This window comes from Ruditapes philippinarum, unplaced genomic scaffold (assembly GCF_026571515.1).
Source record: "Ruditapes philippinarum isolate M1 unplaced genomic scaffold, ASM2657151v2 ctg9_1_1_1_1, whole genome shotgun sequence".
Taxonomy (NCBI): Eukaryota; Metazoa; Mollusca; class Bivalvia; order Venerida; family Veneridae; genus Ruditapes; species Ruditapes philippinarum.
In genome coordinates, this window is record NW_026865571.1 from 221,180 (window position 1) to 235,405 (window position 14,226).

Consider the following 14,226-nt stretch of genomic DNA (forward strand, 5'->3'; position numbering starts at 1 on the left):
TGTAGATGATTGCCAAATCGTCTGGTCAAGAGCAAACAATCGCCTCCAGGATTATAAATCAAATTTATGCCAAATTATCATGATTATGGCAATGTCTAGTTGTTAAATTAATTATTTAATATGAATAAAACAAAGCCTCACATACAGAATTTACTATACATATGTTATAACACTATCATGATTTATGTATTCATTAATCCCACCAGCTGCAATCATTTTACAAGTCTGCATACTGTTCGGCCGAAGAATTCACTCGGCGCTATTTTTTCGGGCAGACGGACATTTCACTATTGGGACGGTTCACACCAAGACGTTTCACTCCCATTTGGGAGTGGAACGTCTTGAAGACGTTTCACTCCTTTTTTATGCCAAAATTATTCTGATACTTCTGACATACTAAAATATACCGTAAATTTAATAAAAATAAATTAAAAAATTTAAAGGGGTTTTCACTTTGTCCATTCACGAATTCGAAAACCTAGCTAAACGCCATTTTCTGGTTCTTTCTGTACATAGCTCTGGGGAATTCACCTAATTAGAGTGCAATACTCTATGTTCTTTGCCTTTTTTAATTAAAGTGAAATAAAACAGTTATTTCTTTGTAAGAAAATAATTAAATATCACTGTATGAATAATTCCATACAAAAAAATAAAGTAATACACAAGTTTACACAGAAATATCTTTATTTATTATGGTTTGTTTAATGGCTACTGTTTAATAAATTCATAAAGAAATAATTAAAAAAAAAATTGATTTTATACACTTTTTTTTTTGCATTTCATATAGTTTTAGACTTACAAAAAGTAATAAATGTATTTAATAAATTTTCATTTTTATGTTATTCTATTTTTTAATCCATTATAAATAGAATTTTCTCATGTTGTTAAAAATTAAATTTTAGAAATTGTCTTTCATTTAAACCTCTCATCATTCAGCCCATAATTAAATGAGTAATCTTCTAATAATTTATCATTATGTCCTCATTGAAACCAATATATTCACTCCTAATAACATGAATTATTCAAAACACTGTTTAAACAGAACAAAATTCACTTTTCTGAGTAGATACTAAACTGTTTAGATTATATTATTTACACATTCTGTAACATTTCATATTTTTTTTCTTCAAATTCATGAATTCTTATTAACAATACCCTCAATATCAATAAAAATTAAACATAAAATTTAATTTCCCCTAAATATTAAATGAAAAAAATATTTGTTAGCTTTCCTAAATTATCATAAAGTTTTTAAAAAAAATGGGAGTAAAACATCCGTACAATTACAAATTGGGAGTGAAACATCTAGTTGTGAACCGTCTTGGGAGTGAAACGTCTCAATAGTGAAATGTCTTGGGAGTGAAACGTCTGGCATTCATTTCTTATTTTAAACTGTATGCTAATCTAAATTGAACCCACCTGTTGGAGAACATATTTGCTTGAAATCAAATTTTAGTATTAGTAATTTCATTTTGGCGAAAAAGATAGACTTCATAATGAAACTGGAGCCTACCGAAAGTTGATATTGACTGGTGTCTGTCTCTAATTATTCTATATTTTTTATCAAGTTGCGTTAAATAGGTAATTTATTAGCATGTAATTGTAATTTATCATTTATTGTTCTATAAAAAGCATTGTAGCAATATGTGACTCATGTATGGCTAATAGTTATATATAGATATATAGTTTTATGCACTTTAATGCATAAGTCACTATACTATATATAATAATTTTTTGTTGTTATTAATTCTTTCTTTACAAGAAACAACTTACTTTAATTCAAGTTATTAATAAATAATAAATCATATTTTTGTTCAACTCTTCTTTTTATGTGATAGGTGTGTAGGGGTGTGAGATGAATCCCTCAGAGGAGCAGTCAGTTGTGAAAGAGGGATATCTTTGGAAGAGAGGTTTGTGTACAAATAATAATTATTGATAAAAAGATTTTAATTTTTCAACAACCTTTTAACTCAACATCCTGTTACTTTCATCATATGATCATGAGCAGAAATTCTCTCATTAAATGTTGCCAACAGTGTAACTTAAGTTAATGTCAATATATGAAAAGAGCTACCAAAATACTTATTAGGGGATCTACCTATCTTACAAATACATTTCTATAAAATATAATAGGAACACATCAAACAAAGCTCAGTTAATCATAGCATTTTGTTTTGAATGATATGAACAAATGTAGTTGTATAAAATTTGTCTTATATGGCCAGTACAAGATAAAGACATCAAAACTGATTTAATTTGATAATTTACAATCTTATATTTGAAGAAAAAAAATATTTCAGGGGAACATATCAAGAATTGGAGGAAAAGATATTTTATCCTGAGGAAAGATGGGTCATTTTTGGGATTTCGTGCAAAACCAGATCATGGTTTCAGTGATCCTCTGAATGATTTTACTGTGAGAGGTAAAATTTATATCTACATTAAATAATCCAATGCTTGAAATGAATTTAACCTTTAAATGCTTCAATCTCTTTTTCCTTCAAATGATGAAATATAGGAGAGTATTAAAGAAGTAAAGGAGGGGTTACCATCATTGGCTATGAAATTATAAGTGTATAATTAGATAAAAGATCAAACATTTTTTTTTACAATTCTAGTGGTAGTGTATCATATGTTTTACTGTGAATATTCAAATTGTTTGTGGACTGTGGCTCTACCCTTGACATCTTTGAATAAAATTTTTGTGAAAATCATGAAAAAAAAGGGTAACCAGACCCGATGCATGCTCACAATACAACAAAATTTTATGACGTTTGTGACTTCGCAAAAAAAACTTGTCATCAGTGTCACTGTTTTTGAAGTAATCTCACAAGTGTTTAATGTCTCCAGATCATATAACTATAATCAGGTCTTGTTTGTAATGGTGATGTGGGAAAGAAAGCAGTCACCTTTCTCTCCACTTACTGCAGAAATGTCTTGGGAGTGGCAATGTACACAGAAATAACAAGAAGTGGGTTTTAATTTGTCAAGTCAAGACTTTGGTCATGGCAATATGTTATTTACATAATTTTTAATTATAGAATGTCAGTTGATGAAACAGGAGAAGCCACGTTCTAACACATTCTTAATAAGAGGTCTACAGTGGACTACAATTGTGGAACGTATGTTCTGTGTAGAAAGTCCCGAGGAAAGGGAAGATTGGATGCAGGCAATCAGATCAGTGTCAGAAAATCTAAAAATGATAGACGAGGAGAGTGGCGGGGCAGCTAGTAGCAACAGTCTAGAGAAAGCAAAGAAGAAAGTGGTATGACTAATATACAAGTAATTAATGTACTGAAGTTGGTTTAATGTCAATTTGTACAAAGTTGATATAATGAGAGAGAAAAGAAACAACATATCATTTATCAAGATAATCTATTTGAAGTTTGAGTGTAGAAGAATTTTAGTATAATTTATTCCACATTAAAAATCGATATTGCTTAATGGTGAAGTAATGGTTGAAAAATATTTTCACAATTTTAAATCATCAAGAACATACACGCTCTCCTATCATGTTAAATTATTCTGGACAGATCAAGTTCTTCTCTCTAAGCTTGTAATGTTACAACTTGAATTCTTGCATCAAAACTGTGCAAGTAGGTATAAATCAAAGAACAAAATCAGGTGAGCACATGCCGTTATTGAGTGGTTTTGTTTTTGTTTTTTTTTAAATATGTATGACTTAGGTCACCATGTAATGTTAGTTTTCTGCATTAATGCACTTAAAAATTCACATAAAAACATTTGATTGACATTGCTCAAGCACATGAAAAGCATGACATAAATGGTTTCTTAATATGTAAAACAAATTATGAAATATCAGACATAATTATGCCCCCATTTCGAAGAAAAGGGGGTATATTGCTTTGCACTTGTCGGTCCGTCGGTCCGTAGACCAAATGGTTTCCGAGTGATAACTAAAGAACCCTTAGGCCTAGGAACTTCAAACTTGGTATGGTGATTGGTCATGACCAGTAGATGACCCCTATTGATTTTGGGGTCAAGGGGTCAAAGGTCAAGGTCACATTGACCTTGTAAGCAAAAACGGTTTCCGATCAATAACTAAAGAACCTTAAGGCCTAGGAACTTCAAACTTGGTATGGTGATTGGTCATGATCAGTAGATGACCCCTATTGATTTTGGGGTCAAGTGGTCAAAGGTCAAGGTCACATTGACCTTGTAAGCAAAAACGGTTTCCGATCAATAACTAAAGAACCTTAAGGCCTAGGAACTTCAAACTTGGTATGGTGATTGGTCATGATCAGTAGATGACCCCTATTGATTTTGGGGTCAAGGGGTCAAAGGTCAAGGTCACATAGACCTTGTGAGGAAAAAACGGTTTCCGATCAATAACTAAAGAACCTTAAGGCCTAGGAACTTCAAACTTGGTATGGTGATTGGTCGTGATCAGTAGATGACCCCTATTGATTTGGGGTCAAGGGTCAAAGGTCAAGGTCACATTGACCTTGTGAGCAAAAACGGTTTCCGATCAATAACTAAAGAACCTTAAGGCCTAGGAACTTCAAACTTGGTATGGTGATTGGTCGTGATCAGTAGATGACCCCTATTGATTTTGGGGTCAAGGGGTCAAAGGTCAAGGTCACATTGACCTTGTGAGCAAAAAACGGTTTCCGATCAATAACTAAAGAACCTTAAGGCCTAGGAACTTCAAACTTGGTATGGTGATTGGTCGTGATCAGTAGATGACCCCTATTGATTTTGGGGTCAAGGGGTCAAAGGTCAAGGTCACATTGACCTTGTAAGCAAAAACGGTTTCCGATCAATAACTTAAGAACCTTAAGGCCTAGGAACTTCAAACTTGGTATGGTGATTGGTCGTGATCAGTAGATGACCCCTATTGATTTTGGGGTCAAGGGGTCAAAGGTCAAGGTCACATTGACCTTGTAAGCAAAAACGGTTTCCGATCAATAACTTAAGAACTTTTAGGCCTAGGAACTTCAAACTTGGTATGGTGATTGGTCATGACCAGCAGATAACCCCTAATGATTTTGGGTTCAAGGGGTCAAAGGTCAAGGTCACATTGACCTCTTAGGTAAAAACGGTTTCCGATCAATAACTAAAGAACCCTTAGGCCTAGGAACTTCAAACTTGGTATGGTGATTGGTCATGACCAGCAGATGACCTTTTGATTTTGGGGTCAAGGGGTCAAAGGTCAAGGTCACATTGACCTTGTAGGTAAAAACGGTTTCCAATCAATTAACTAAAAACGCTTAGGCCTAGGAACTTCAAACTTTGTATGATGATTGGTTGTGACATGCAGATGACCCCTATTGAGTTTTGGGTCAAGGGGTCAAAGGTCAACTTCACATTGACCTTGTAAGTAAAAACGGTTTCTGATCAATAACTTAAGAACACTTAGGCCTAGGAACTTCAAACTTAGCATGGTGATTTGTCATGACCAGCAGATTACCCCTATTGATTTTGGGGTCAAAGGTCAAGGTCACATTGACCTTGTATGTTAAAACGGTTTCCAATCAATAACTAAAGAACCCTTAGGCCTAGGAACTTCAAACTTGGTATGGTGATTGGTCATGACCAGCAGCTGACCTATTGATTTTGGGGTCAAGTGGTCAAAGGTCAAGGTCACATTGACCTTGTAGGTAAAAACGGTTTCTGATCAATTAACTAAAAACGCCTAGGCCTAGGAACTTCAAACTTTGTATGATGATTGGTCGTGACCAGCAGATGACCCCTATTGAGTTTTGGGTCAAGGGGTCAAAGGTTAAGGTCATGACCAGTAGATACTTGATAACCCTTATTAATTGTTTGATCATTGGGTCAGAAGTCATGCATAATAACTTTATCACATGACTAATTGGCTGCTGATAGGGGGCATACATGTTTTACAAACATATCTTCTTATACCTTTATTCGAGGATAGGGCTAATGCACCTTTTTATGTGCATAAGCATCTGCAGATGCTCTTGCACTTACAAAATCCTGCAGGCTTGGCTTGATTCCTCTTTATGCTTCTGCAGATGTTAATGCATAAAAAGACACATTAACCCTCATGTACAACAGTCTTTTCACACAAATTAGTTGAAGGTGATAACAAAAATTTCTGCATATGTTGCATTTTTTTGCTGTTTCAGAGCCTGGATGACTTCCAGTTCTTGAAAATGTTGGGTAAAGGAACATTTGGCAAAGTGATTTTGTGTAAAGAAAAGTCAACAAGCCATTTGTATGCAATCAAAATTTTAAAGAAGGCTGTGATAATACAAAAGGTAATGTACCAGCAACATAAAACTATTTAAAGTCTCATTATTAATCAAAATAAGAGGCTTTTTCTTAGTTCTTGGTATTGTATATGAGTTACATATATAAAGTATTTTATCCAAATCAGTACCGGTATTCAGGACTTTATTAAATTACTATCGATAACTTAGAGTGTTAACAAAACTTTATATGTATATAAAATACTTTAACATTAAGTTCACTTCAATAAAAGAATCTTTAAATTCCTTATTTCCAAGTAAAAGTGAAAGTTGATGTTGAAGAATATGCTATTGAATTATTTTATAGTTTCCTAGAAAAACAAGAAAAGTGCTATTTAGAAAGTTGTAAAGAAAACCACAGCATTTATTTTGATAATGATAAGTTTAATATTACAGGATGAGGTTGCACATACTTTAACAGAGAACAGAGTATTACAAACAACAAAACATCCGTTCTTAACTGTAAGTGTTTGTTAGGGTGTGTTTAGTATCATTGATTTGATAACAATTTATTAAATGTGATAGAATTCTTGAAAACAGTAGTAATCTAAATCAGATTTTTATGTAACTGAGCATTACATAGTTCGATATCTGTTTTCCTTTTTTTTCGCTAAAGATACATTTTGTCTGTCAAAACATTTTGACTGTCAAAATAATGTTTGTCTGTCAAAATAAATTTTGTGTGAAAAGTTGTCTTTCCCAATTTTTTTTTCAGTGCAATTGGACAGCAAAATAATGAAGAAAATGTGCTTAATTGAGAACATTGTGCAAAGTGGTTGTAATTCATGACATAATGAAGACTTTACAACCCTTTCATTACAAGCCCATAAAATGTTGATCTTTAATTATTGATTAGAATACATTTTAAGGACATTCTTCCATGAATCTTAACATAATAATTGTATAATGAAAAAAATACTTTCTCTACACATCTGAACTAAGAATTTGTCAGATCCATGTCAAGATGGTGTCAGATATTTTATTTAAGGAATATTAAGAAAGAATTCTTTCTTGTATTTATGCTGTTGATAGTAGTAAAATGGGATATTAAAATGAAATTAAATAGATCTGCCTAATTTAAATTCATTATTGTTTTCTTCCTTCAACATTTCAGCAACTGAAGTATTCATTTCAAACCCCAGACAGATTATGTTTTGTGATGGAGTATGTGAATGGTGGGGAGTTGTTTTTCCATTTATCTCGAGAACGGGTATTTGCCGAGGAGAGGACCAAGTTTTACGGAGCAGAAATTATTTCTGCTTTAGGATATCTTCATGAAAATAATATTGTCTATAGAGATTTAAAGGTAGAAATATTGGTCACAATTGTTTATGTATGTACATATGCATACAATTAATGCCCTGTCAAATAGTTAATACTTCTAGGGTATGTCACAAAACTAGCTTAACTTGCTCATTAAGTTTAGTGACAAAAGTGTTTGAATTAAGATTTAGCTATGTTGATATGCTGAAATATGGCAGAGATTGATTTAAGTTTTTAGCAGCCGTGTTTTGAAATTTTAATTCCCCTGTAAAATGACCTAGCAGTTGTTTACAAAAATATGAGTCTGCTTATTGACAATATTTATAATGTGTAATTCTGGAGGGTTTTAAAGTAACATTTTGCATAAAATTTGAAAAAGTCCTTTAGAACTTTGTTGAAGACTTGGAAAGGTATAAAGAATCCGGTAATCAGGAGGTGGCATATTTTGTTGTTGTTTCAGCTGGAAAACTTGTTATTAGACAAAGATGGTCATATAAAGATAGCTGATTTTGGGCTATGTAAAGAGGAGATGTTTTTTGGGGCCAGTACTAAAACATTCTGTGGTACTCCAGAGTATCTAGCACCAGAGGTTTGTGACTTTATCTGTAATTTATTACTTGTAACCCTAACCATGCTAAATATCTTAAATGGACTTGTCCATTTTTCATTCTGGACAAAACCATTCATCATTTTTAGGGGAAATTTCTAAATATGTCCTGACTGACTAGCGAATAATGCAAGCTGTGATCAGATGGCACATCAGTTCTGTCTGATCTTGGTTAGCATTTGTTGAATGGGTAGAATCTACTGTCAGGACATCTAAACCCCCTTTTTCTTGTGTTTCTTAAAATGAATAAATTGCTTATATAATTAAAAGTGACATACTTCCATTTTGTAGAAACTATTATATTTTATGTAGTGCTAAAGGGAATTAAAGGTTTCCAGGTGTCTCCCCAAGTTTATTTTTTGGGGATATTTGAAAAATCATTAGGAGTACTAGATAGTTATTTGCATTTCAAGTATTGAAGTATGTATGTAAGTATTAAAGTATGTATACTGTTACATTTTTAAAAAGATTTTAACTTTTTCATGATTTGTTCTCTTATCAGTAGTTCTTTGTTTCTCTGGTATTTGTATATAAATATAGATAAAATACACCAAAAACAACACATATTTGTATATGAATATAGGTATTAGAAGATAATGACTATGGTCGTGCAGTAGATTGGTGGGGTACTGGTGTTGTCATGTATGAAATGATGTGTGGTAGACTTCCATTCTATAACAGAGATCATGATGTGTTGTTTGAACTTATATTATTACAACAAGTGAAATTCCCTAGGACATTATCAGAAGATGCTAAAAGTTTACTAGGTGGAATGCTGGTCAAAAATCCAAAAGAAAGGTGATTTATTACTTGATTTACATTAATGTAAGGAAGCTTTCCTGTTCGCTTTAAGATGGTGATGGTTCTACTCAGATGAAAGGAAGTGCCTGAAAAAAGTCTCAAAGGGTCATCTAAGGGTCACTTACTGTGGTGATCTGAAGTTTTCCTACATCATTAATGCTAAAAAGTAGTCATATGACCTTTATAGAGTCTGTGTGACTTTTAACGTAACATATAACTTTTTGTATAAAGTAAGAATCTTTTTGCCTTATTAGTCCCCTACCGGTTTACCGGAGGGGACTTTAGGTTTACCCTCCGTCCGTCTGTCCGTCCGTCTGTCCGTCAGTCTGTCTGTCAGTCCGTCAGTCCGTCCGTCCGCAAAACTGGATCCCGCGATAACTTGAAAAGTAATGAAAATATTTTTATGAAACTTGGTATATGGATAGATGGCAGTATGGAGATTATGCACGTCTTTTTCTTTTCTTCCTATGTTGAAAATTCTGGTTGCTATGGCAACAAATAGGCTGAAAATATGGCAAATTTTACACATAAACTGGATCCAGTGATAACGCAAAAAGTACTGGAAATATTTTTATGAAACTTTACATATAGGTAGATGGCAGTCTTGAGATTATGCACGTCTTTTTCTTTTCTTCCTATGTTGAAAATTCTGGTTGCTATGGCAACAAATAGGCTGAAAATATGGCAAATTTTACACATAAACTGGATCCAGTGATAACGCAAAAAGTACTGGAAATATTTTTATGAAACTTGACATATGGGTAGATGGCAGTCTTGAAATTATGCACGTTTTTTTCTTTTCTTCCTATGTTGAAAACTCTGGTTGCTATGGCAACACATAGACTGAAAATATGGCAAATTTTACACATAAACGGAATCCAGTGATAACTCAAAAAGTACTGGAAATATTTTTATGAAACTTGTTTTATTATGTTTTGTGGTCGATATTTTCAAATACAGACTTCATCCTCAAATTCATTATAAATGGCAATACACAGGAGTGTATGACAATTAAAGAACTTTTTGAGGGACCGGTAGGGGACTACTGTATTGCCCGCAATACTATCAAATGCTTGTTTTATATTATTTGTAATCAATTGTAAGACACGAACTTCTTTCAATATGTAAGGTTGGAAATTTTTTTCATAACTTTGTTTATTTTCTTCTATAAAAGTGTAGGTTTTACATATTCTTTTTAAAGTTAGAAATGTAGTCAAGCATTGATATTCTTAAAATGTTGAAGGCATCTATCTTGTAATGATACCAATATGTCCTTGGTAGGGAAAGCATTAAATTAATATTTGACTATTTCACAGATTGGGAGGCGGTGAAGCAGATGTCAAAGATCTCATGGCTCATCCATTCTTCAAAAATATAAACTGGCAGGATTTAGTTGAGAAAAAGGTGAGTGTTACTATAGTTACAATAATTGATATTCATTTTAACTTTCTGCTTTGTGCTGTCATTGTGCTGTTAGTATTTGTTAATGATATACTAGGACTTCAAATTTAAAAAACAAAAAGTAATTATATCCCTTGAGTAAGAATTTTTTGAGAAAAATTGACTTGTATTTCATTGAAGAAAGTTTATGTTGTGTACAGATATTATCTCCCTTGAATAAAATTTACTTATTGTGAATATATTTTGAGAACAGTCTTAACGTTACTTCAATTTTAGTATAATTGTTTGAATTGGGAAAGATATTTGAATTAATATTTTATGGAGAGAAGAGAAGAAATCTAGATCATTGAACATTGGGCCAAATAAAGTATCTTAAATGTGAATTATAAAGTTGATATCAGCTGATGTATCTATAAAAACATAAATTAACTGACCTTAAAAAACAATGAGTAAGTTGAGAAATCTGTGAATCTCTTACAATGTAAAGTAACTATACAAGTTTTAAAAATGGCATACTTTTTGATGTTTTGTTTTTGGAGTGAATGTACACGCATCTGGATTTATTAATTTATTACTCCAAGTAGCATGTCAAAAGCCTGATCCTAGTATAGAAGAAACTTACTACTTTAAATAACCTGTATACTGAGCATGTAAACAATTCAATTCTTGTCCTACCAGTATAGAACTGGCAGAGATTGCATCACTAATAATAAAGTTGGTTTGATAAGTACACCCTCGCATGGTCAAGTCCTGTTTGTTTCTTCTTTTTTTTCTTAAAAAAATGCAGTCACTAAATATTCATTAGATTATAGTTATTTCATACAATGTCTCACTGACTATTCATGATTCTAAATGCTTTTATTGTACAGCAAGGCTTTTTATATAGTATATTTTCATGACATAACTCGATTTGTTCAAGTTTGGAAGAATTGTTGTTAGCATTGTAACAGCTTTTAGAGAACTAAAGACTTAATAAGAAGATTGCTGCAAGAAATAAAGATAGATGGTGCGAGTGTCAGTCAACGAGGGGCCTCTTGGAAGGTTAAGAGCATCATTTGGTTCTCTTTCAGGGCCTCATACCAACTAACCTGTCAATCATTGTAACAAATTGTGAGTCATAATCTTGAGACAGAAATGAAACTGGGGGTATTTATTTATAATGATGCTTATATAAAATTTAAAGAGTGAATGTTAACATGTAAGGATTAGTATTTATATGTACTACTTAAAGTAATATTCTTTGCTAAGGGATGTTCATGATGCATGCACTTTAACCAAATTTTGACCTAATATTGTGACTGTGCAGTGTTTCCTTTTATTACAAAAATAATCACATGAAAAGGCAAACCTAAAAAATAAGGTTTTGATACTCAAAAGCCAATTTCTTTTAAGTAAGATCAGTTATAGATCAATGGGTTGTAAATCTTTAATATGGCACATGCAAAACATGGTTATGAGTCTGCTAAATTAACTCAGTAAAAAAGCAAAAGTGCTTAAAATAAGTTAAATCAGAAATTTTACTCAAGAGCGTGGCAGGTGTTTTATAGGGGTGTGGATCGTCGGATAAGTGACGATCCAATCCGAACCACGATGCAGCACTTACGATTCACAAATCGAACCACAAATCTTTTGTTATCAAGACACCCATAAAATATGTACATAAGTTATAAAAACATGTTTATAAAAAACAGAAAAAAACAATACTAATATAAAACATAAAATATAAACAAGGTTTATAATTTTATTCTTTGGATGGGTATTTTTGTTTTGTTTTAGAAAACAATTATTTCCTAGCTCAGCATCATGGTACATTAACCAGCAAATTGTATGTAGGTAAACTTCATATGATTTATACTCAAATCGTATTTCTATCGATTTAAGTGTGTGAGAAACAGTGGATGTATAAAAAAAATTAAATCGCAATCCACGATCTCTGGGCTTACGAATAATAAAACTCGATTTTTCACTTTGATTCGTGATTACCCGAGTACTCGGATACTCGCCCCAGCCCTAGTGTTTTACTATGTGTCTTGTGTAATTTGTCTTCCACTGCATTTGCAAATGAATAATGCAGACATCATCTTTTTGAAGAAAGAACAGCTTAATACTGGGACAATGTCAAGTGATTGATATATTGATATATATTTTGCTAATCAGAACAATTTCTGCCATTGATAGAAGTATTTTTAATTTAGATGCTGATACTGAATGTAGAAAGAAGCAAAGGCATCTTGCATTATGGGAAAAATTTTAAGACTGCCCGGTCAACTTGACATTTAAACTTTGGGGGGAAAATCAATAAATAAGCATTTCTGCAAAAAGTAAATTTTCATTTGATGGAAAAAAGGTAAATGATATAAGTGATGGAGTTGTAGTTTATCAATATATACACCTGTCAAATTTTTGATTGCCTTGTCCAGACATTAACATAAGTTGATTTGCAGTTAAAGTTTTGATTACATTAACAAGTTTTAATGTTTGAATAGTGGATATATCTTTCAGAAATATTAAGTTATTTAATTTCACTAGACAGATACTTATGACCGAAAATGAGGTGATATTTTTTCTACAGAGTTCTTGAGTTTTAACTTTGTTAACTAGTTATTTATGTCCATCCTGATATAAAAGTTTTCAATGAAACCAAATATAACCGCCCTTTCACTCTTCAGTGTTTTTCTTTGTAATAATAATGGACCTTGTCTTACAATGCTAACAGATTTGGGGTGGCTGACTTAAAAACACTTAACAAGGATTGCTTTAAATATCATAGTAGAACTGTTGAGGAATCTTTTACCAAGGTGCTCATTCTTACCTGAATTTATGTATGACTACATACATTGTGCCTTTCTATGCCGGTAAAGCATGTACAAATAATATACAACTTACAAATGATTGGTGAACATTGTAGAGAAGCAAATACATGTTTATTTATCATACTGAATTTATATTTGTTCTGACAAATGATTGAACAGAATTAGTTGAATGAATATGACTATAGCAATTATGAAGCATGTGTAGGTAGTCTTTGGAAATTTTGAAAAAGGAAATTTGAAGCATTATATTTGATACACATATATCTAGTTTATTGAATTATTAGAAAATCTTTTTATTTGTTCTATTTTTATTTTATTTTTCACTGTTGGTGATAAGTTAATATTTCTGAAGTATTATGAGGGAATTAATATAGGCATCTTGCATTATGGGAGAATTTTCCATGATGAAATTGTTTTAGGTTTTATTTCCCAATTAAAAAAAAAATAAATGTACATAGGTACTTGCGGGTTGGCATTTTACCAAGAATACTTATTTCAGTTATATCAAATTTCTCAAGGATTTCTAAATGTTTGTATTTATCTTCCTCAAAAAAGAGTTGGGAATGAAATATCAGATGACATATTATAGCTTGCAGTTACTTTCTTTAATAAAATTTATAAATTTAGAGCTTCATGCAACACATTGAGATTTTATAAAACTGTATTTATAATTTCCAAGATCAGTCTAATTAGAACTTTAATTTAGGAATATGAAAACTGGCCATTTATGTAATAAAACTTTAAAATTATGAACTTTATGTTTAATATAGAAGGAATGTTACAGGTAAAACAAAATACAAATGTCTATGAAGTAATCAAAGGAAATTCATTAGTTATCAATTTTTTTTTAATTAAGATAAAAGAATGTTTGATTGTTCTTTTTGAATCAGGGCCTCCATGGCCATGTGAATAATGTTGTTGAATTTGAACTTATTGCCCTTCACTGCTGTGGTTTAAACCCCAAAAAGGGCATTGAAGAATTCAATGTAGACAGCTATCCAGCTAGTTTACAGACTATTGGTGTTTCTACACAGATTTGGATCATGTTTAAAAAATTGACAAAAAATCACTTTGGTTTGTTTGATTTGAACACAGTGGCCCAAAC

General features: G+C 32.0%; 1 protein-coding gene across 2 annotated transcripts in view; it reads left to right on the forward strand.

The window, feature by feature from the left end:
- The window catches only part of LOC132729593 (RAC-alpha serine/threonine-protein kinase-like), a 33,162-nt gene that overhangs the window by 363 nt on the left and 18,573 nt on the right, over positions 1 to 14,226 (forward strand). For both annotated transcript variants that reach the window (XM_060715375.1, XM_060715376.1), the window contains exons 2-10: positions 1,839 to 1,910; positions 2,301 to 2,423; positions 3,042 to 3,265; positions 6,114 to 6,245; positions 6,633 to 6,698; positions 7,351 to 7,542; positions 7,960 to 8,088; positions 8,690 to 8,904; positions 10,224 to 10,311. In XM_060715375.1, coding sequence (XP_060571358.1) covers positions 1,856 to 1,910; positions 2,301 to 2,423; positions 3,042 to 3,265; positions 6,114 to 6,245; positions 6,633 to 6,698; positions 7,351 to 7,542; positions 7,960 to 8,088; positions 8,690 to 8,904; positions 10,224 to 10,311 — 1,224 coding nt within the window. In that variant the 5' untranslated portion in view covers positions 1,839 to 1,855. The remainder of the gene's footprint in view (positions 1 to 1,838; positions 1,911 to 2,300; positions 2,424 to 3,041; positions 3,266 to 6,113; positions 6,246 to 6,632; positions 6,699 to 7,350; positions 7,543 to 7,959; positions 8,089 to 8,689; positions 8,905 to 10,223; positions 10,312 to 14,226) is intronic.